Source organism: Diceros bicornis, chromosome 30 (assembly GCF_020826845.1).
Source record: "Diceros bicornis minor isolate mBicDic1 chromosome 30, mDicBic1.mat.cur, whole genome shotgun sequence".
Taxonomy (NCBI): Eukaryota; Metazoa; Chordata; class Mammalia; order Perissodactyla; family Rhinocerotidae; genus Diceros; species Diceros bicornis.
The window spans coordinates 14,702,025-14,724,349 of NC_080769.1; the positions used below are offsets into that span (position 1 = coordinate 14,702,025).

At 44.1% G+C, this 22,325-nt stretch overlaps 1 protein-coding gene and 1 pseudogene across 2 annotated transcripts in view; one reads left to right on the plus strand and one right to left on the minus strand.

Moving 5' to 3' along the window:
• The window catches only part of LOC131394240 (adhesion G protein-coupled receptor E1-like), a 737,363-nt pseudogene that overhangs the window by 516,244 nt on the left and 198,794 nt on the right, over positions 1–22,325 (plus strand).
• The window catches only part of LOC131394484 (adhesion G protein-coupled receptor E1-like), a 62,127-nt gene that overhangs the window by 20,663 nt on the left and 19,139 nt on the right, over positions 1–22,325 (minus strand). For both annotated transcript variants that reach the window (XM_058525852.1, XM_058525851.1), the window contains 6 exons: positions 21,432–21,578; positions 18,622–18,777; positions 16,293–16,439; positions 14,165–14,311; positions 10,018–10,164; positions 1,175–1,263 (listed from right to left, as the gene is read on the minus strand). In XM_058525852.1, coding sequence (XP_058381835.1) covers positions 1,175–1,263; positions 10,018–10,164; positions 14,165–14,311; positions 16,293–16,439; positions 18,622–18,777; positions 21,432–21,578 — 833 coding nt within the window. The remainder of the gene's footprint in view (positions 1–1,174; positions 1,264–10,017; positions 10,165–14,164; positions 14,312–16,292; positions 16,440–18,621; positions 18,778–21,431; positions 21,579–22,325) is intronic.

A 22,325-nucleotide genomic window follows, 5' to 3' on the forward strand; every position in this document is an offset into this window, starting at 1 on the left:
AGCACCTTTCTCTTCCATGAACAACAACAACAACAAAAGAAACATAGACAGCAAAACTATTTAGTGGGGTAAAAAGATGGGGAAATGTGTGAAAAAACAGTGGTCCAAATGGAATAGTACTCAGCCATAAAAAGGAATGAAGCATTGATACATGCTGCAACATGGATGAAACTTGAAAACATATTGCTCAGTGAAGGAGCCAGACACAAAAGACCACATAGCGTATGATTCCATTTATATGAAATGTCCAGAATAGACACATCTGTGGAGACGGAAAGTAGATGAGTGTTTACCAGGGGTTGGGGTGGGGGGTAATGGGCAGTGACTGCTAATGGGTATAGGGTTTCCTTTGGGGGTGATGAAAATGTTTTGGAGATAGACAGAGATGGTGGTTACACATCATTGTGAATACTAAATGCCACTGAATTGTGTACTTTACAATGGTGAATTTTTTAGGTGTATTTCACCAAATGAAAAAAAAACATGACAATGGTCCAAAGTGCATGGGAATTCCAAAGCTAATTTATAAGCTCATATTTAAAATAGTTACACCAATTCCTGAAGATGCTCATGGAGCCTTTACTCACTGGAGTGACTCCATTAGAGAATCAGATGTCCAGATTCCTCTGTGCCTGGCCTGGGGGCTATGTATCACACATGCATCCCATATCACACAGACGCAGCACCAACATCTTCACTAGTAATGAGACTCCAACATCCTTTCTTCTTTTAGTAAGAGAATTCCCAAGTTTTAGATGAGCAAATGTCCTCCCTTCCCAACTTTCCTTGTAGCTAGGTGTGACCACATGACTAATTTCTGGCCAATGAGGTATAAGCAGAAGTGATACTGGGTCATACTCTTAAAAGGAAGGACAGTGCCTGTCACCTCCCCTTCTCCCTTGCCCACCAGCTGAAATGCAGACGTGATGGCGGGGACTGGAGCAGCTGCATTGGACCACAACAAGGGAGTCTTGTGTTCATGATGACAGAGCATTATGGAGCCATCACATCAGCTCTCAGCAGCTTACACTCAGACTGTTACAAAGAGAGAAATAAACTGCTATCTGGTTTAGGCCACTGTATATTTTTGTCTTCGTTAAAACTGCAAAGCAACATCCTACCTAAGTGGCTTCTAGGACAACTTCAAGAGCTAGGAACCTTCAAAAATACTTACATATTCAGGCTCCACCACTGCTCCCTCTTGGCATAGCCGGACCTGCTTATTGTTGGGTAACACAGCTTCTTTACACTTGAAGGGAACCACTAGGATGAAAACAAAAGCAAGCAAATCAAATGTCAACCACAGAAAGATATGATTATTTACACAGTCATACCCCATGCTGTAAATGCATCCATTGCCATGTTATACAACAGTGGAAATGAACAAGCTACAGCTACACGCTACAACATCAGGGACTCTGGGAAGTGTGATTATTGAGTGAAAAAGAGCAACTCTGGAAAATATCATATGATCTCACTTATATGTGGAATATTAAAAAAAAAAAAAAGCCAAGCTCATAGATAAGAGAACAGATTGGTGGTTGCCAGAGGTGGGGGTGGGGGGGGCAAAATGGATGAAGGTAGTCAGGAGGAACAAATTTCCAGTTATAAAATAAGTAAGTCCTGAGGATGTAATGTACAGCATGGGGACAATAGTGAATAATACTGTATTGCATATTTGAAAGTTGCTAAGAGAGTAGATCTTAAAAGTTCTCATCACAAGAAAAAAAACACTTTTGTAACTATGTAGGGTAATGAATGTTAACTAGACTTATTGTGATTATTTTGCAATATATCCAAATATCAATCATTATGTTGTACACCTGAAACTAATAGAATGTTATATGTCAATTATATCTCAATAAAAAACGATCATATGTGGTGTGAAACCATTTTTATAAAGCTCCAAAGCAAACAAAACTAAGCAAGATATTGTTTAGGGATACATAAATGGCAGGGTTTTTTTTAAGTAGGGGTATTATAAACACAAAAGTCCGAGTGGTTCCCTCTGGGGAGAAGACAAGGATATACGGAGTGGAGAAGAAGCATGCAGAAAATGCAATAAAATTGATGATATTCTGGTTCTTATGTTGGCAAGGGCCTTGGATATATCAATTTTATTATTATACTTCATTGCATCCATATAAATTACTTATATTTTTAATGTATCAGATAATCCATAATTTTAAAAACGTAAACCTTTCATGGTTCCCCACTGTTCTCAGCAGAAAGACTAAAGTTCTTCACACAGCACACAAGGTCCTGCAGATTCTGACCTCTGCCCACCTGCTCAGATGCAGCTAATGCCATTTCCCTTTGTCCTCAGTCTTTGTTAGCCTCAGGGCTGTGATCTCCACTCTTCATCTGCATAATCCCTACTCTTCCTTCAAGCTTCAGCTTAAATGTCACTTGCCTGGAGCATATTATATATCTCACTAATGGGGTATATAATATGCCAAAGGGCATGACAATTTTTCAATTATTAAATAATTATGTGTGTGCTCTCTACTTCCTTCCCTAGACTATAAGCTACATGAGGGCAAATATCATGTCCATCACATCCAGGATTGAATCCCCAGTACCTAGTGCAGGGGCCTGTTTGATTAAATAGTTAATTAATTAATGCTTCAAAAATAATTTATCAAATTAATGTATTAGTGAAAGAATATAAAAAGGGAGAATGAATGAAAGTAAGAAGAGGATCCAGAGTTTGGGTAGAGTGAGGATTTTACAACCAAAGAAAGACAGATTCCATTGCCAAGACACATAAGGAGAGGATTAATTTCGCAGCTGAAGTTGCCATGTTTCCAGGAGCCTTCTGGATTGGGACAGAAGCCCACAACGCAGCTACAGCTGTAGGAGCCTGGGGCGTTGGTGCAGACAGAATCGGTACCACAGGGTGATGGATCTTGGGAGCACTCATCAATATCTGCAAAGAACTCAAAAAGATCAAAAAACCCCGAGGAACAAGGATAGCCTTCTTTCCAGGGTTGACCAGCAAACCCTCTGCTCTCCTCTGCATCCCACTGCTTGGTCTGTGAAGTTCAGCTGTCCATTGCTTGGTGCAAAGCCAGGGTGGCAGGTACAAAAGTAGCTCCTGGTGGGTGTTGGTGCACGTTGCATTGAAAAGGCACTTTTCAATGCCTTTGGCCGAAAGGTTACATATCAAGGCACTCATCAATATCTGTGGAGTGAGGCAGAGTTGGCCAACAATCCAACAAAGTCATGCTTCCCCTTCCAAGGCATAGCATTGTCACTAAAAAATGGCGGCACAACAAGGGACTGCATTTCCCAGAGCCCCCTGCATCTAGGCGGGGCCATGTGATTAGCTTTCACTCATAGAATGGGAGAGGGTATGGCATATCACTCCTGGGCCCAGGTGGTTAAGAAGTGAGTGTGTCTTCTCTCTCTTTCCCTGCCACTGGCTGAAACCAAGGATGCCAAGGTCCTAACCATAGAAAAACCAGAGATGCAAGAGGACTGGATCCCTGTATCACCTTGTGGAGGAAAGCTGCCTATTGACCAAGGATATCCATACTGGATGGTTAAGGGAGTCAGAAATTTCTACTACGTTAAGCTAGTGGTTCTCAACTGAGGGCAATTTGCCCCTCCAGTGGACGTTGGGCAATGTCTGGAGACATTTTTCGTGGTCACGGGGATCTGGGGGTAGAGGCCAAACATACTGCCAAATATCCACTAATGCACAGAATAGCCCTACACACAACAAAGAACTATCCAGCCCAAAATGTTAATAGTGCAAAAGTTGAGAAACCCCAGCTTAACCAATACAGGGTGATGTATGGTCACTGTGGCAACAAGAGGTTACTTCTCCCTCTGAAGGTTTCTGATCCACAGAGGATATATGGAATAGAATGTCCCAGAAAAAAATAAATAGGAGAGGTCTGGCCCTGTGGTGTAAGTTCACACACTCTGCTTCAGCAGCCCAGGGCTCGTGGGTTCAGATCCCAGGTGTGGACCTACATGCCGCTCATCAAGCCATGCTAGGTCAGCATCCCACATATAAAGTAGAGGAAGGTGGGCATAAATGTTAGCTCAGGGCCACTCTTCCTCCAGCAAAATGAGGAAGATTGGCAACAGACGTTAGCTCTGAGCCAATCTTCCTCACCAAAAATAAATAAATAAAAATAATAAAAAAAAATGAATAGGAGGGAGGTAAGGACAAAACCTTTCATATTTCTATGTCATCTCAAAAAAAATAAGGGATAAATCGGCATTGTCCACACTAGGGGCTTACACAAGTATATGGTATATTGCACCAGGCGATACCATGGAGAGTTGGGATGAGAAGTCTTTGTGATAGGAACGTAGACTAATTTGGAGGTCTCAAACGACATGGTTGGAAGGCATGGGAAAGCGTTTTTTTTTTCTTGGTATCACAGAAAACATCTCTAACCAAGGAGTGGGTTTCTTTTTACCGCAAGCTGCCCACTTCCAGAAATATTTAAGCCTCGACTAAGTGAGCTCTTGTCAGACATACCACAGGTGCAATTTATATTTTGCATATAGAGCTGGACTAGGGGCATGGCTTTCAAAACTTTTTGGCCCAAGAAACCTTCCTTCTTGTGAAGTGAAACCCGAATAGGTAAGACAAATAAAAGAGGTGATAATTTGACTGAAAGGAGAGTGGAAGACCATGGCCTTGTTTTCTGGCCCTAGATGGGGATTCTGAATAGGTTCCTAGAGCCCTTAGAGCTGTGTTAATCTCTCTAAGATCCCTTTCCTCTTTATGCCTCTATTGTTCTGCTTCTAACAATGTCAGCAGCTAGTAAAGATCAACGAATAAGAAGAAATATAATATTTCTAATGAAAAGAAGCATGCATTTCCCCAGGGATTGAAGACTATAAAATGTGTTCTGCTGTATGGTAGACCCTCCGAATATGGAGCCATCAGTTCTTCCATTTCCTGTATGCACATGTTGCTCTCCCAGTGAGATGGAGAGTTTATTTCCCCTTCTTTTGGATCTAGGCTGGCCCTGTGACTGTGACCAATAGAATGTGGTAGAAGTAACACTTGGGGACTTCCAAGCCCAGGCCTTATGAGAACTGGCAGTTTCTGCTTTCTTCTTCTTGGAACTTTCCTTCTTGGAAACCAACTGCCATGCTCTGAGGAAGCCCAAGAAGCCATGTGGAAAGGACCACTGAGGCCCCTGCCAGAGATCAGCACCAACTACCAGTCACGTAAGCAAGCCTACTTTGGACCGGCCAGCCATCTTAGTGCCCCAGAAAAACCATGTGGTCAACCCATGGAATCATGAGCAAGATCAGATGGTTGTTGTTATAAGCTGCTGCATTTCAGAGTAGTTTGACATGCATTGAGTAGTCCTCAGCATGACTGGGAGAATGACTGGTACATTTGAAAGCCTCTGGTTTCTCAGGGGTCCAAACATCAGGCAAAAAGAACCCAGGCAGGCAGGAGCAACTGTGTTCTCCCGGGATATTGGTGCAGGTGGAATTGGGACCACAAAGAGTCAAGCTCCTGGAACATTCATCCATATCTAAGTAGAAAACTGGTCTAAGTCAAAAGGATGAAGGATGCTGCGGCTGCAGCTGCAGTGCACAGCCCCACCACTGACTGAAGCCAATGGGTTTCCCTGGCTCTGGTCCCACCTTCTTAAACACATTTTCATCATTACAGAAAGGAAGCATTTAGAGGCAAGTTTATGACCCAGGCAAATCTTCTGATGAGGGTCCTCACAGCTCAGGATAAAATCCAAACTCCTCATTAGAACAGGCAAGACCCTGAGAGTTTGTTCCCACCTACGCTCATTTTTGCCTCTAAACCTTTCATAATTCATGATCCAGATTCATTGATTACCTGTGAATTCATGAAGGCTCATTCTCTCCTCACATGAAGAAGAATGGTTGAGACCCAAAGAACTGACCAGCAGAGCCCAACCTAAACCACCAGTGCATGGAATCAAGAGCTAAATGAATGGTGCTAGTTTTTACCCATTGACTTTCAGGGTGATTTGTTACTCAGCAACAGCTAACTGCTACAAATGGACCAGAGAAATCAGAGATGACTTCAAATATCTCTGACTCCAAGCCAAGGGAATGTGATAAGGGCTTGATCACTCCATGCCCTGCTGAATGAAGTCATCCTCCCTACAAATAAAAGAGGAAAACAATAGAACCACCCTAGACTCAGGAAGATGGAGCCATGGTGTCTTTGTGAGAACATTCTGGCTGCAGTGTGGAGGGTGGATTTGAGAGGGGAAGCCTGGAGAAAGGGAGAGACCAGTGAAGATGCTGCTGCAGTGAGGATGCAGCCTGAATAGAGGATGGAGAAGAGTGGAGAGAGTCAAGACATATCTAGCAGGTAGATTCTCTGAGACTTGATGACCGATTTAATATGGAAGGGGAGGGAGGATGAGGGTAACTCTCAGGTCTTAATTCAATTACCTTTTAGGAAAAAGTGCTGAGGTTTGAGTCTGAGCTCTCCCTATAACACAGTATCTCTACCTCAGCATTACCGGCATTTGGGACTGGGTCATATTTGGTCGTGGGGAGGCTGTTCTGTGCATTGTAAGATGGTTAACAGCATCTCTGGCCTCTACCCACTAGAGGACAGTAGCACACACAATCCAATAACAACAGCTGTGGCAATCAAAAATGTGTCTAGACATTGCCAATGTCCACTGGAGAGAAAATCGCTATAGAGATGGAGCCCCTGCATTATTCGCAGGAACTGCCTGACCCACTGCTTAAGTCACAGTAGGCCCTCAACGGGAGTTCAAATCATGATTCTTCCACCGAATAGCTGTGCATCCCTTGGCAAGTCACTTCACCTCTCTGAGCCTCTGTGTTCTCATTCCTAAAATAAGGATCATGATCACTACCTAATAGGATCATGAAATCAGGTGATTCTTAATTAAGTAGGTAAATAAAGAAGGGCAGGCCCTCTGTGCCTTCACAGGTGGAGTTGTTAGAGAAGAACCCATCTCGACAGCTGCACCTATAGCTTCCTAAGGAGTAGGAACACTCAGAACGCTCTGCGAAGATCCCACTGGAGAGGCATTCATTGATGTCTGAGGAGCAGTGGAGGAGAGTGAGCAGACAAAAGATTGGGTGTCTAGGATGAGAAACACATGTACCCAACTCAGTGATAGCTTTCCACCAAAGACCATGCCTGAGAGCCTGAGAACATTACGTGTACAGGCAAAACGACCTGGATTTCCCAGGTTCCAGTTGATTCCAGTAGGAGAAGAGAAACTAGGCAAACAGCTGCACTTGTACCTCCCTGGCAGGTTTTGGCAGATTGAGTTAAGACCATATTGTCGCGTGTTTTGAGAACACTCATCTATATCTGGATAAAGAGTCAGAGTTAGAATGTTGCCTCATCTTGTGAATCCCATTGTATTTTCCAAAGATGGTTGAAACTATGTTTCCCTCCCATATGTCCTTCATTCAGTGAGACCTTGGTACTCCACCCATCAAGTATTGGGGTCTATATTCCCTCCCCTGGAATCTGAGCATGCTTGTGACTATGGTGGAAGTGACACCAGGTCATAAAAATACCATGCTTAGTCAGAAGAATGATAGGTCGTAGATCATGATAGGTCGTAGAAATATAATGTACTTCCTTGTTCTCTTGAGATGCTCATTCTTGAAAATCAGCTGCCATACTTTGAGGAAGCCCAACCAGCCATGAAAATGCAGCTCAATGGGGAAGAACTAAGACATCCAGCCCACAGCCCTGGGGGAGCAGCCAGTCAAACAGCCAGCACCACCTTGCCAGCCTTGTGAGTAGACTCTTTTCAAAGTGGATCCTCTAGCCTCCAGTTGAGCCAACTCAACTGACACTGTGTGGAATAGGGACAAGCCATCCTCTCCAAACTCAGCCCTAATAGCAGATTCATTCATGAACATAATGAATGATTACTATTTGCAACTAAATTTGCAGGTGGTCTGTGACCCAGCAATAGATAACTCGGACACCTTGCAAAGCAAATTCTAGGAATTTACTCATTGAAGGACCCATGGAATCATGCAGTCATGGAACCATGGGGTGGCCCTCCACAAATCTATTTCAACCCTGCTCTGACAAGTTACTCCACATAAACCCTTACTATGTACTTGTTATGGAAGCACAACTTCAACACAAGTCTCCTATAGCTCCCTCCCAGATCACAGGGATGCTCATTCAGCTTTGTTTCAAGTTGTAAAACATTAGAAAAACCTAAGTGCCTGCCAATAGAAGGATGACTCAATTTGGAGTTGACATAAAGAATAACGTACATATTCCTTCATTCAACAAATATATATTAAATATTCACAACGTATCAGTCACCATACTGGGGGTCAAAGACATAGAGTAGACAAAATAGTTGCTGTAGTATCCATCATTTTCTATATGGTTAAGATTGATTTCACCCCAAATTTAAGCACCAGGGTTCATCAGCACTACTGAGCTGACTGAATAACCCATGAACTGTAGGCCAAAGATAAAGAACGATGTTTGGGGATCCCTGGAAACTAACTGCAAAAGTGATAGAAATGCATCATCTTCTTCAGAGCTCAGCAAACTACATCCCATGGGTCAAATCCAGCCCACCACCTGTTTGTGTAAATAAAGCTTTATTGGCACACAGACACATCCATTCATTTTTGTATCATCTACGGCTGTGTTTGCACCACCACTGAGTGATCATGACAGAGATCGTATGACTTGCAACTTCCAGAATGTTTATTATGTGGCCTCTTACAGAAAAATTGCCAACCTCTGGTCTTATTCAGAGGAATAATCAGATCTTTACTGTCAAGAGGAGAACTGGGGTTTAAATATAAGGAATGCTGACAGAGATCTTAGCTCCTTGTGGGAATTATGTTACTTTATATTATTTATGTTAATATAGCTCTTAATACTGCACATGTGCCTAGAACACCGCATACATTATTGCATTTAATCTTCCCAACTATCCTTGGAGTTGGATACTCTTATACGCCCGTTTTACATATGGAACCATTGAGGCTTATAGAGATGAAATACATTTCACCAACATCTCTTAACTAGAGTGTGGCAGCTAAGTAACGTGGTTGAGACACCCTCAGTACAGTCAGAAAGACCTGGATTTGAATGCCAGTTCAACTGCATGACCCTAAAAAAGTCATTTCAGCTCTCCAAGCCTCAATTTTCTCATCTGGACAATGGAGATCATCAAAATGCCTATAGTCCGTTTAATGTGACATTGCACATAAAGCACTTCGCACAGGACCTGGCACTCAATAAATGTTAGAAATTCTGACTATCTCCATGGAAAGGCGACCAAACAGTGGGCCCTCACAATGAAATCAGTGGGTATTTCTGGATATTGACAGGGAGCATGATTTTAATTTTAATTTTTTTCCTAATGCTAGTCTATAATCTTTGGAAATTTTAGTGACCAGGAATAATTCTCATGATGAAAGAAATAGAAAGTAAGAGAGAGAGAGAGAGAGAAAGGAAGAATGCAAAGAAGAAAGAAAGAAAGGAAGGGAGGAGGGAGGGAGGGATGGGGGAGGGAGGGAGGCGAAAGGAAGGAAGGAAGGAAGGAGGGAGGGAGGGAGGGAGGGAGGGAGGAAGGAAAGAAAGAAAGAAAGAAAGAAAGAAAGAAAGAAAGAAAGAAAGAAAGAAAGAAAGAAAGAAAGAAAGAAAGAAAGAAAGAAAGAAAGAAAGAAAGAAAGAAAGAAAGAAAGAAAGAAAGAGGGAGAGAGAGAGAGAGAGGGAGGGAGGGAGGGAGGGAGGGAGGGAGGAAGGAAGGAAGGAAGGAAGGAAGGAAGGAAGGAAGGAAGGAAGAAAGAAGGAAAAGAAAGAAAGAAAGGGAAAGAGAGAGATAGAGAAAGAAAGAAAGAGAGAGAAGGGAGGGAGGAAGGAAGGAAGGAGGAAAGAAAGCAGGGAGGAAGGAAGGAAATGAATAAATAATTAATATTTGGGGCAAAAACAAAAAGCACCTGTATGTGCTACCCAGCTAGATCCCACCTGCTTTTCCGACCACCTTTGAGGGGACGTGAACTCACCTTTGCATTCGACTCCTGGGCCCACGAACTGTGTCTCTCCGGTGCTGGACAGGAAGCCTTGTTTGCAAGTACAGTAGTAACTGTCCAAAGTGTTGGTGCAGGTTGCATTAGCTGGGCAGATGGTGGAATTCGCACACTCATTCACATCTAGGCAGCGTAGAAGGAAGAGGTTGAGTTAGCGCCCCAGAGCAGGGCTGCAAGGGAAGGCAGCATTGGAGAGTGAAGGAGACCACTGTGGGTTGAATTGTGTCCTCCAAAAAGAAATGTTGAGTTCCTAAACCTGGTCCCTTAGAATGTGACCTTATTTGGACATAGGGTCCTTGTAGATACAATTAAGATGTAAGTTAACATGGGATCATGCTGGAGAAGGATGGTCCCTTAATCTGATATAATTGGTGTCCTTATAAGAAGAGGCGAAGAGGCACAGAGGCAGCCTTGGGGAGAACACCATGTGATGACAGAGGCAGAGATGGGAGTGACGCATTTACAACACCGAAGATTGCTGGTAACACCAGAAGCTGGGAGAGAGACACAGAGCATATTCTCTCCCAGAGCCTTCACAGAAAGCACGGCCCTGCTGACACCTTGATTCCAGACCTCTGGCCTCCAGAATGTGGGACAATAATTCTCTGTTACTTAAGGCCGCCAGTCTACAATATTTTGTTATGCAGCCCGAGCTTCCCAACACAATGGACAAGAGAATTCATCTCTGTGTGTCTCAATTTCCCCATCTGTCAGACGAGGATAATAATACCCACCCCACAATGTCATTCAGAGGATTAAATAAGGTGACCTCTGGAAAGCGCTCACCACAGAGCCTGGAACACAGTAAGTACTAGGCAAGCAAATCTTAACTAAAATAAAAATTAACCACTAACATGTCGAGCTTTCTTTGTGGCAGGTATTGCCTTAGATCCCTTACATGTGTTAGCTCCATGAATGCTCATAGCAGGCCTATGACCTGTAAACTAATATTTCCACTTTTCAGAGGAGGAAACTGAAACTCAAAAATTGTGCAACGTCGCATAGATTGTGAAAGGCACGAGGATTGGAATCCGGGTTCTGTCTGGCTCTGGAATATTTGCATGACAGCTTCTCAGGCTGTCTTGAGTGCCAGAGTCTGGAAATTTGGTGATTAAATCAATGTTTGTCCTACGCAAGCCCTCCTTGAGCTGCCAGAGGTTGCAGCCTCATTTGGAGGCAGAATGGCATGGTGGTTGTGAGCACGGGGTGTGAAGTCACTCTTGGGCACACTCAGATCCTGACTCTCCTACCTCCTATCTATTTGGCCTTGGGAGGGTTATTCCACCACAGTGGAGGCTCACAGTCCTTGTCTGTGAAATGGATGTAGAATATGAACAATACCTTCAGGTTGTTGGGAAGACTGAATGAGCACACGAGAGGGAGAGCTTATTGCCTTGGCTGGGATCCTGCCTCCAGCCTTTTGTACCTGCTGTTCCATCCTCCTGGAACATCCTTCCCCAGATACCCAATCTCTCACTCCCTCACTTCCTTCAGATATTGTCTCAAATATCAACTTCTCAGCACGGCCTCTTCTTACCACCGTGTTAAAATTAGAAACCCACCTCCGGAACTCTATATCTACATTTCCTGCCTTATTTGTCTTCATCTCCTTTAAGTATCCCTAACACACAACATGTTCGTGCTTCTATTTTTTGTTATCTATCTCCCTCCAAACAAGACGATAATTTCCAGGGGGACAAATATTATTGCCTGTGTTATTCACTGCTGTATTCACCATTCCTAGAATACAACCTGCTGTATTGTAGATGCTCAAGTAGTATTGGTCGAAAGGTGCAGGAATGAATGAATGAATGAGTGAATGTATGAATGAATGATTATTAGCTTCAGCTTTGCAGAAAAGTCTTTGAACTCAGCCGAGACATGCCCCTACTCATCACCCACCACTGCTGAATTTGCAAACAGAATTGGACCTGATTCCCCAACAGATCCCTCCACTTACCTTCACACGTCTCCCCTGGACCGCGGAATCTCATGTTTCCACTGCTGGAAACAAATCCTGGGTTGCAGACACAATAGTAGCTTCCAGGACTGTTGTGGCAAGTCGCATGCTCTGGGCAGTCTCTGAGATCCACACATTCATCCACGTCTAGAGAGTGGAAGAGAAAACCCAGGTTAAGGCAGACGAGGAAATGAGAGCAGGAGCCTGCAAGTGCAGATTTGCTCTACATGTTCTTATCTTGTGGCACACAGCACTGAGGCTCCCCAATACCCACATTCTCCCCTTCTCCCTAACCTCCCTTGCTGTTAGGTGGGACCATGAGAATAAATTCTGGCCAATAATATGTAAGGAAAAGGGTGATGAATAGTTTCAAAACGTAATGATCACAGATTGCACAAATGGCCGTAGTCTTTTTTTCTTGGCATAGAGAGAAAAGATATGTTGAAGTGCTAAAACGGGTCTCTGAGAATGTGACATTATTTGGAAACGGTCTTTCTAGTTGCAATTAAGATGTAAGTTAACATGGGATCATGCTGGAGTAGGATGGTTAATCTTAATCTTATCTGATTGGTGTCTTTATAAGTAGAGGAGAAGGGGCACAGAGGCAGGCTTGGGGAGAACACCATGTGACGACAGAGGCAGAGATTGGAGTGATGTGTCTACAGCTCAAGGAATGCCAAGGATTGACGGCAACACCAGGTGCTGGGAGAGAGACACAGAGCAGATTCTCTCCTAGAGCCTTCAGAGAAACCACGGCCCTGCTGACACCTCGATTTCAGACCTCTGACCTCCAGAGATGTGAGAAAATAAATCTCTGCTAAGGCCGCCAGTCTATAATATTTGGTGATGCAGCCCAAGCTGCCTAACACAATGTGCAAGACAATTCATCTCTGTGTGTCTCAGTTTCCCCATCTGTCAGATGAGGATAATAGCACTCACCCCACAGGGTCATTCAGAGGATTAAATAAGGTGACCTCTCTAAAGCACTCACCACAAAGCCTGGAGCACAGTAAGTACTAGGCAGGTTAATCTTAACTAACATAAAAATTAACCACTAACATATTGAGCTTTCTTTGTGGCAGGCATTGCCATAGATCCCTTACATGCATTAGCTCCATGAATGCTCGTAGAAACCCTATGAGGTATAAACTAACAGTTCCACTTTTCAGAGGAGGAAACTGAGGCTTCAAAATTGTGCATCATCACATAGCTTGTGAAAGGCACAACAAGAACTGGAATCCGGGTTCTGTCTGGCTCTGGAATGTTTGCATGACAGCTTCCCAGGCTGTCTTAAGTCTCAGAGTCTGGGAATTTGGTGATTACATTGATGTCTGTCCTACACAAGCCCACTTTGAGCTGCCAGAGGTTGCAGCCTCATTTGGAGGCAGAATGGCATGATGATGGGGAGAATGGGGTGTGAAGTCACATCTAGGCAAATTCAGATCCTGACTCACCTACATCCAATCTATTTGGCCTTGGGAGGGTGATTCCATGACAATGGAGGCTCAGTTCCCTCGTCTGTGAAATGGGTGTAGAATATGACCAATACCATCAGGTTGTTGGGAGGACTGAATTAGCACACATATGGGAGAGCTTAGCGCCTTGCTTGGGATCCTGCCTCCATGCTTTTGTACCTGCTGTTCCCTCTTGCTGCAACATCCTTCCCCAGACACCCAATCTCTCACTCCCTCACTTCCTTCAGATCTTGTCTCAAATATCAACTTCTCAGCATGGCTTCTTCTTACCACCTGGTTAAAATTAGAATCCCATTACCAAAACTGTTTATCTGCTTTTCCTGGTTTTTTGTCTTCATCTCCTTTAACTATTCCTAACACACAAGATGTTCATGCATCTATTTTTTGTTATCAGTCTCCCTCCACACTAGATGATAAGTTCCAGGGGGACAAATATTATTGCCTTTCTTATTCACTGCTGTATCGGCTGTCCCTAGAATAGAATCTGGTTTATTGTAGATGCTCAAGAAGTATTGGTCGAGTGTGCAGGAATAAATGAATGAATAAATGTATGAATGAATGATTATTAGCTTCAACTCTGCAGATGAGGTCCTTGCACTCAGGGAAGAACCACCCCAAGGCCTCTCCCAACACTGTTGTCTTTGCAAACAGAACTGGACCTGATTCCCCAACACATCCCTCCACCTACCTTCACACGTCTCTCCTAGACTGCGGAATGTCGTGTTTCCACTGCTAGAAACAAATCCTGGGTTGCAGGCACAATAGTAGCTTCCAGGACTGTTGTGGCAAGTCGCATGCTCCGGGCAGGCTCTGGGATCCACACATTCATCCACATCTAGAGAGTGGAAGAGAAAACCCGGGTCAAGGAAAACAAGGAAATGAAGACAGGAGACTGCAGGTGCAGATTTACTCTATATGTTCTTAGCTTGTGGCACATAGTGCTGAGGCTCCCCAATACCCCCATTCTCCCCTTCTTCCTAACCTCCCTTGCAGTTAGGTGTGACCAAGAGAATAAATACTGGCCAATAATATGTAAGGAAAAAGCGTGATGGATAATTTCAAATGTAATGATCACAGATTGCACAAATGGCCGTAGTCTTTTTTTCTTGGCATAGAGAAAAAAGATATGTTGAAGTGCTAAACCGGGTCTCTGAGAATGTGACATTATTTGGAAACAGGGTCTTTCTAGCTGCAATTAAGATGTAAGTTAACATGGGATCATGCTGGAGTAGGATAGTCCCTTAATCTTATCTGATTGGTGTCTTTGTGAGAAGAGAAGAGGCACAGAGGCAGGCTTGGGGAGAACACCATGTGATGACAGAGGCAGAGATGGGAGTGATGCATCTACAAGTCAAGAGACACCGAGGATTGCTGGCAACACCAGAAGCTGAGAGACACAGAGCAGATTCTCTCCTAGAGCCTTCAGAGGAAGCATGGCCCCGCTGACACCTTGATTCCTGACCTCTGGCCTCCAGAGATGTGAGAAAATAAATCTCTGCTGTTTAAGGGCCCCAGTCTATAATATTTGGTGATGCAGCCAAGCTGCCTAACACAATGCACAAGAGAATTCATCTTTGTGTTCCTCAATTTCCCCATCTGTCAGATGAGGATAATAGTACCCACCCCACAGGGTCACTCAGAGGACTAAATAAGGTGATCTCTGTAAAGCACTCCACACAGAGCCTGGAGCACAGTAAGTACTAGGCAAGCAAATCTTAACTAAAATAAAAATTAACCACTAACATGTCGAGCTTTCTTTGTGGCAGGCATTGACAGAGATCTCTTACATGCATTAGCTCCATGAATGCTCGTAGCAGCCCTATGAGGTGTAAACTAATAGTTCCATTTTTCAGAGGAGGAAACTGAGGCTTCAAAATTGTGCATCGTCACATAGCTTGTGAAAGGCACAATCAGGATTGGAATCCACGTTCTGTCTGGCTCTGGAATGTTTGGATGGCAGCTTCTCAGGCTGTCTTAAGTCTCAGAGTCTGGGAATTTGGTGATTACATTGATATGTGTCCTACACAACCCCTCCTTGAACTGCCAGAGGTTGCAGCCTCATTTGGAATGAGGAATGGCAGAATGGCATGGTGGTTGGGAGCGTGGGGTGTGAAGTCACTCCTGGGCACACTCAGATCCTGACTCGCCTACCTCCTATCTATTTGGCCTTGGGAGAGTGATTCCACTGCAGTGGAGGCTCACAGTCCTTGTCTGTGAAATGGGTCTACAATGCGACCAATACCTTCAGGTTGTTGGGAAGACTGAATGAGCACACGTGAGGGAGAGCTTAGCGCCTTGGCTGGGAGTCAGCCTCCACACTTTTGTACCTGCTGTTCCCTCCTCCTGGAACATCCTTCCCCAGACACTCACTCCCTCACTTCCTTCAGATCTTATCTCAAATACCATCTTCTCAGCATGGCCTTTCCTTACCACTCTGTTAAACTTAGAATCCCATCCCCAGAACTCTCTATCTGTCTTTCCTGCCTTATTTGTCTTCATCTTCTTTAACTATTCCTAACACACAGGATGTTCATGCATCTATTTTTTGTTATCTATCTCCCTCCACACCCTGATGATAATTTCCAGATGAACAAATATTATTGCCTGTGTTATTCACTGCTGTATCCGCCGTCCCTGGAATAGAACCACGTGTATTGTAGATGCTCAAGAAATATTGGTCAAAGGGTGCAGTAATGAATCAACAAATGAATTTATGAATGAATGATTCAGCTGACACCAGCTCTGACTCCTCTCCCACCACTGCTGTCTTTGCAAACAGAATTGGACCTGATTCCCCAACAGATCCCTCCACCTACCTTCACACGTCTCTCCCAGGCCCTGGGAACTCATGCTTCTATTTCTGGAAAGAAATCCTGAGTTGCAGACACAATAGTAGCTTCCAGGACTGTTGTGACAAGTCGCATGCTCTGGGCAGACTCTGGGATCCGGACATTCATCCACATCTAGAGAGTGGAAGAGAAAACCCAGGTAAAGGAAGACGAGGAAATTAAGACAGGAGCCTGCAAGTGGAGATTCGCTCTACATGTTCTTAGCTCGTGGCACACAGCACTGAGGCTCCCCAATACCCACATTCTCCCCTTCTTTCTAACCTCCCTTGCAGGTAGGCATGGTGGTTAAAATAAATTCTGGCCAGCTGTACGTAAGCAAAAGGATGACAAATAATGTCACACATAATGATCATAGCTTGCAGAAAGGCTATAGTCTTTCTTTTCAGCACAGACAAAAACATGCACTGTTTATTCCTTTGTTTTTTTGTTCACTTGTTTGTGTCACGTATCCATGCATTCATCCATCCATCCATCCATCCATCCATCCATCCATCCATCCATCCATCTATCCATCTATTGAGCTACCCATCTGTCCATCCATCCACCTACCCATCTCTCCATCTATTGAGCTACCCATCTAGCTATCCATCCATCTATCCGTCTATTCATCCACCCAAAAATGTCTGCCAAGAGTGTGGCACTTAACTGGCCACATACCTACCCCCGTATCCACACCTCAGGATGCAGACTGTGCAGTGCAATGTGACTCTGACGCTCTTCTCTTTAAATGTGTTGTTTGTTTCTTGACCCCTAAATCCAGCTGGCCCTACGACTTGCTGGGTCAATTGAATGCAGCACAAGTGATGTGGTGCCAGTTCCTAACTTAGACCCCTAGAGGCTTCTTTGCTTCTGTTCATGCTTTGGGCCTCCTGATTCTGCCACATGAACAAGCCCTAAATTAGCCTAATGAAGGACTTCCATCCTTCATGTCTTCCAACATGGATCATCCTAGATGAGACCCAGTCATGTGAGACAGCCCAGCCCAACCACAGCTGAATGCAGACATATGAAGAATGTTTGACCCCGGAGAACTGACCAGAAGAGCCCAACTTAAACCACTAATGCATGGAAACAAGAGCTAAATAAATGGTGGGTTTTTTTAGCCATTGTCAACAGGGTGATTTGTTACTCAGTAATAGCTGACTGCTACAAATGGACTAGAAAAATCAGAGATGACTTCAAATATCTCTGACTCCAAGCCAAGGAGATGTGACGAGGGCAGGATCACTCCACACTCTGCTGGATGGAGTCACCTTCCCTATAATGTGGAGAACAATAGAACCACACTAGACTCAGTGAGATGGAGCCCTGGTGTCTTGCTGAGAACATTCTGGCTGCAGTGTGGAGGATGGACTAGAGGTGACAAGACTGGAGAAAGGCAGAGACCAGAGGGGATGCTGCTGCAATACGGATGAAGCCTGATCCAAGGATGGAGAAGAGCGGAGAGATTTAAGACATATTTATCAGGTAGATTCCCCAAGACATGATGACTGATTTAATATGGAAGGGGAAGGAGGGTGAGGGTAACTCTCAGGTCTTAATTCAAATATCTTTTAGGAAAAAGTGCTAAGGTTTGGGTCTAAGCTCCCCCTAGGACAGTTTCCCCACCTCAGCACTAGTGACATTTGGGACTTGATCATTTTTAGTTGTAAAGAGCCTGTTCTGTGCATTGTAAGATGTTTAACAGCGTCTTTGGCCTCTATGCGCTAGATGACAATAGCACACACAACGCCAACACCACCACCAGTTGTGACAATCAAAAATGTCTCTAGACATTGCCAATGTCCCCTGAGGATAAAATCGCTGTAGCGACAGAGCCCCCCATTACTCTCAAGTACTGCCTGACCCACTGCTTAAGTCACAGCGGCGCTTCAACAGGAGTTCAAACCCTGGTTCTTCCACTTAATAACGGTGCTTCCTTTGGCAAGTCACTTCACCTCTCTGAGCCTCAATTTTCTCATTCCTAAAATGAGGATCATGATCTCCACCTCGTAGGATCATCAAATGAGGTGATTCTTAATCAAAGGTAAATAAAGAAGGGCAGGCCCTCTAGACCTTCAGAGGTGGAGTTGTTAGAGAAGAGCCCATCTCGACAGCTGCAACTGTAGCTTCGCAAGGAGTTGGAACACTCAGAATGCTCTGAGCAGATCCTACTGGAGAGGCATTCATTGATGTCTGAGGAGCGGTGGATGAGAGTGAGCAGACAAAAGATTGGGTGTCTAGGATGAGAAACACATGTACCCAACTTGATGGTAGCTTTCCATCAAAAGCCTGCCTGAGAGCCTGAGAGCATTACCTGTACAGGCGAAATGACCTGGGTTTCCCGAGTTCCAGTTGTTTCCAGTAGGAGAAGAGAAACCAGGCAAACAGCTGCACTCATACCTCCCTGGCAGGTTTTGGCAGACTGAGTTAAGACCACATTGTAGGGGACTTTGAGAACACTCATCTATATCTGGATAGAGAAAGAGTCAGAGTTACAAAGTTGTCTCATCTTGTGCAGCCCATTGTATTTTCCAAAGATGGTTGAAACAATGTTTCCCTCCCATAAGCCCTTCTTTCAGTGAGACCTTGGTAATCCATCCATCAAGTATTGGGGTCTATATTCCCTCCCCTGAAATCTGAGCATGCTGTGACCATCGTGAAAGTGACAGCAGTTCATGAAAATACACTGCTGGGTCATAAGAATATCACACTAGGTCATAAAAATATAAAGTACTTCCTTGTTCTCTTGAGATGCTCATTCTTGGAAATCAGCTGTCATATTTTGAGGAAGCCCAACCAGCTGTGAAAATGCAGCCACATGGGGAAAAACTAAGACTTCCAGCCCACAGCCCTGGGGGAGCAGTCAGTCAATAGCCAGCACCACCTTGCCAGCCTTGTGAGTAGGTCCTCTTCAAAGTGGATCCTCTAGCCTCCAGTTGAGCCAACTCAACTGACAGTGTGGAAGAGAGACAAGCCATCCTCTCCAAACTCAGTCCTAATAGAAGATTCATTCACGAGCAAAATAAATGATTGTTGTTTGCAACTAAGTTTGCCGGTGGTCTGTTATCCAACAAATAGATAGGTTGGAGAGATAGCCAATCCTAGGAATTTACTCATTGAAGCACTCACGGAATTGTGCAGTCATGGTACCATGGAGGGGGCTCCCCTAATTTCCTTCATCCCTGCTCTGCCAAGTCACCCCAAATAAACACTTGCTATGTACGTTTCACGCAAGCACACCTTCAAGGCAAGTCTCCTATAGCTCCCTCCCCATCATTGCACCTCTCCTAGAGAGATATCTGGAGCTGCCACTGTACATCAACATAAGATCACAGGGATGCTCATTCAGCTTTGTTTCAAGTTATAAAACATTAGAAAAACCCAAGTGCCTGTCAATAGAAGGAAGGTTCAATCTGGAGTTGACATAAAGAATAAGGTACATGTTCCTTCATTCAACAAATATATATTTAACTCACAATGTATCAGGCAGCATGCTGGGGGCCAAAGACATAGAGCAGACAAAATCGTTGCTGTAGTATCCATCATTTTCTAGATGAGGAATATTGATTTCACCCCAAATTCAAACACCAGGGCTCATGAGCACTACTGAGCTGACTGAATTACCCATGAACTGTAGCCCAAAGATAAAGAACGATGTTTGGGGCTCCCTGGAAACTAACAGCAAAAGTGAGAGAAATGCATTTTCTTCTTCAGAGCTCAGCAAACTACATCCCGTGGGTCAAATCCAGCCCACCACCTGTTTGTGTAAATAAAGCTTTATTGGCACACAGCCACATTCATTCATTTTTATAACTTCTATGGCTGTGTTTGCACCACAACTGAGTAGTCATGACAGAAATCCTACGGCTTGCAACTTCCACAATGTTTACTATCTGACCCCTCACAGAAAAATTTGCCAACCTCTGGTCTTATTCAGAGGCATAATCAGATCTTTACTGTGAAGAGGAGAACTGGAGTTTAAATATAAGGAACGCCGACAGAGAACTTAGCTCCTTCTGGGAATTATGTTACTTTATATTATTTATGTTAATATAGCTCTTAATACTGCACGTGTGCCTAGCACACTGCATACATTATTGCATTTAATCTTCCCAACTATCCTTGGAGTTAGATACTCTTATACACCCGTTTTACAGATGGAAACATTGAAGCTTAGAGAGATGAAATACATTTCACCAACATCTCTTAACTAGAGTGTGGCAACTAAGTGACATGGTTGACAGACCCTCAGTAAAGTCAGAAAGACCTGGGTTTGAATCCCAGTTCAACTGCATGACCCTAAACAATCATTTCAGCTCTCCAAGCCTCATCTCCATTTTCTCATCTGGACAGTGGAGATCATCACAATGCCTATGGTCCATTTAATGTGAAAATGCACACAAAGCCCTTCAGACAGGGCAAGGCACTCTATAAATGTTAGAAATTCTAATTATCCACATGGAGAGGGAACCAAAAGATGGACCCACAAAATGAAATCAGTGGGTATTTCTGAATGTTGACAAGTAGCATGATTTTAATTTTTCTTTTCTTCCTAATGCCAGTCTGTAATAATTGGAAATTTTAGTGACCCAGAGTAATTCTTACGATGAACGAGAGAGAGAGAGAGAGAGAGAGAGAAAGGAAGAATGGAAAGAAAGAAAGAGAGTTAGGAGAAAGAAAAAGAGGGTGAGAGAGAGACAAAGAAAGAAGGGAAGAAAGAAAGAGAGAGAGATGAAAAGAAAGGAAGGAAGGAAGGAAGGAAGGAAGGAAGGAAGGAAGGAAGGAAGAAAGAAAGAAAGAAAGAAAGATGGATGAAAGAAAGAAAGAAAGGAAGGAAGGAAGGAAGGAAGGAAGGAAGGAAGGAAGGAAGGAAGGAAGGAAGGAAGGAAGGAAGGAAGAAAGGACGAAAGGAAGAACGAAAGGAAGAAAGAAAGAAAGAAAGAAGAACCAACGAACGGAGCAAGAGTGGGAGGGAGTGAGGGAGGAAGGAATGAAGGAAGGAAGGAAGGAAGGAGGAAAGAAAGAAGGAAGGAAATAGTATTTGGGGAAAAAACAAAAAGCACCTGTATCTCCTACCCAGCTAGATCCCACCTGCTTTTCCTACCGCCTTTGAGGGGAACTCACCTTTGCATTCGACTCCTGGGCCCACGAACTGTGTCTCTCCGGTGCTGGACAGGAAGCCTTGTTCACAAGTGCAGTAGTAACTGTCCAAAGTGTTGGTGCAGGTTGCATTAGCTGGGCAGATGGTGGAATTCGCACACTCATTCACATCTAGGCAGCGTAGAAGGAAAAGTTTGGGTTAGTGCACCAGATGGTGGCTCTGAAGGAAGCCAGCTTGTGAGAGTGAAGGAGACCGTTGTGGGTTGAATTGTGTCCCTCCGAAAAGAAATGTTGAGTTCCTAAACCTGGTCCCTTAGAATGTGACCTTATTTGGACATAGGGTCCTTGTAGATGCAATTAAGATGTAAGTTAACATGGGATCATGCTGGAGAAGGATGGTCCCTTAATCTGATATCATTGGTGTCCTTATGAGGAGAGGCGAAGAGGCACAGAGGCAGGCTTGGGGAGAACACCATGTGATGATAGAGGCAGAGATGAGAGTGATCCATCTACAAGTCAAGAGACACTGAGGATTGCCGGCAACACTAGAAGCTGGGAGAGAGACACAGAGCGGATTCTCTCCCAGAGCCTTCACAGAAAGCACGGCCCTGCTGACACCTTGACTTCCAGACCTCTGGCCTCCAGAATGTGGGACAATAATTCTCTGTTATTTAAGGCCACCAGTCTACAATATTTTGTTATGCAGCCCGAGCTTCCTAACACAATGGACAAGAGAATTCATCTCTGTGTGTCTCAATTTCCCCATCTGTCAGACGAAGATAATAATACCCACCCCACAGGGTCATTCAGAGGATTAAATAAGGTGACCTCTGGAAAGCACTCACCACAGAGCCTGGAGCACAGTGAGTACTATGCAAGCAAATCTTAACTAAAGTAAAAATTAACCACTAACATTTC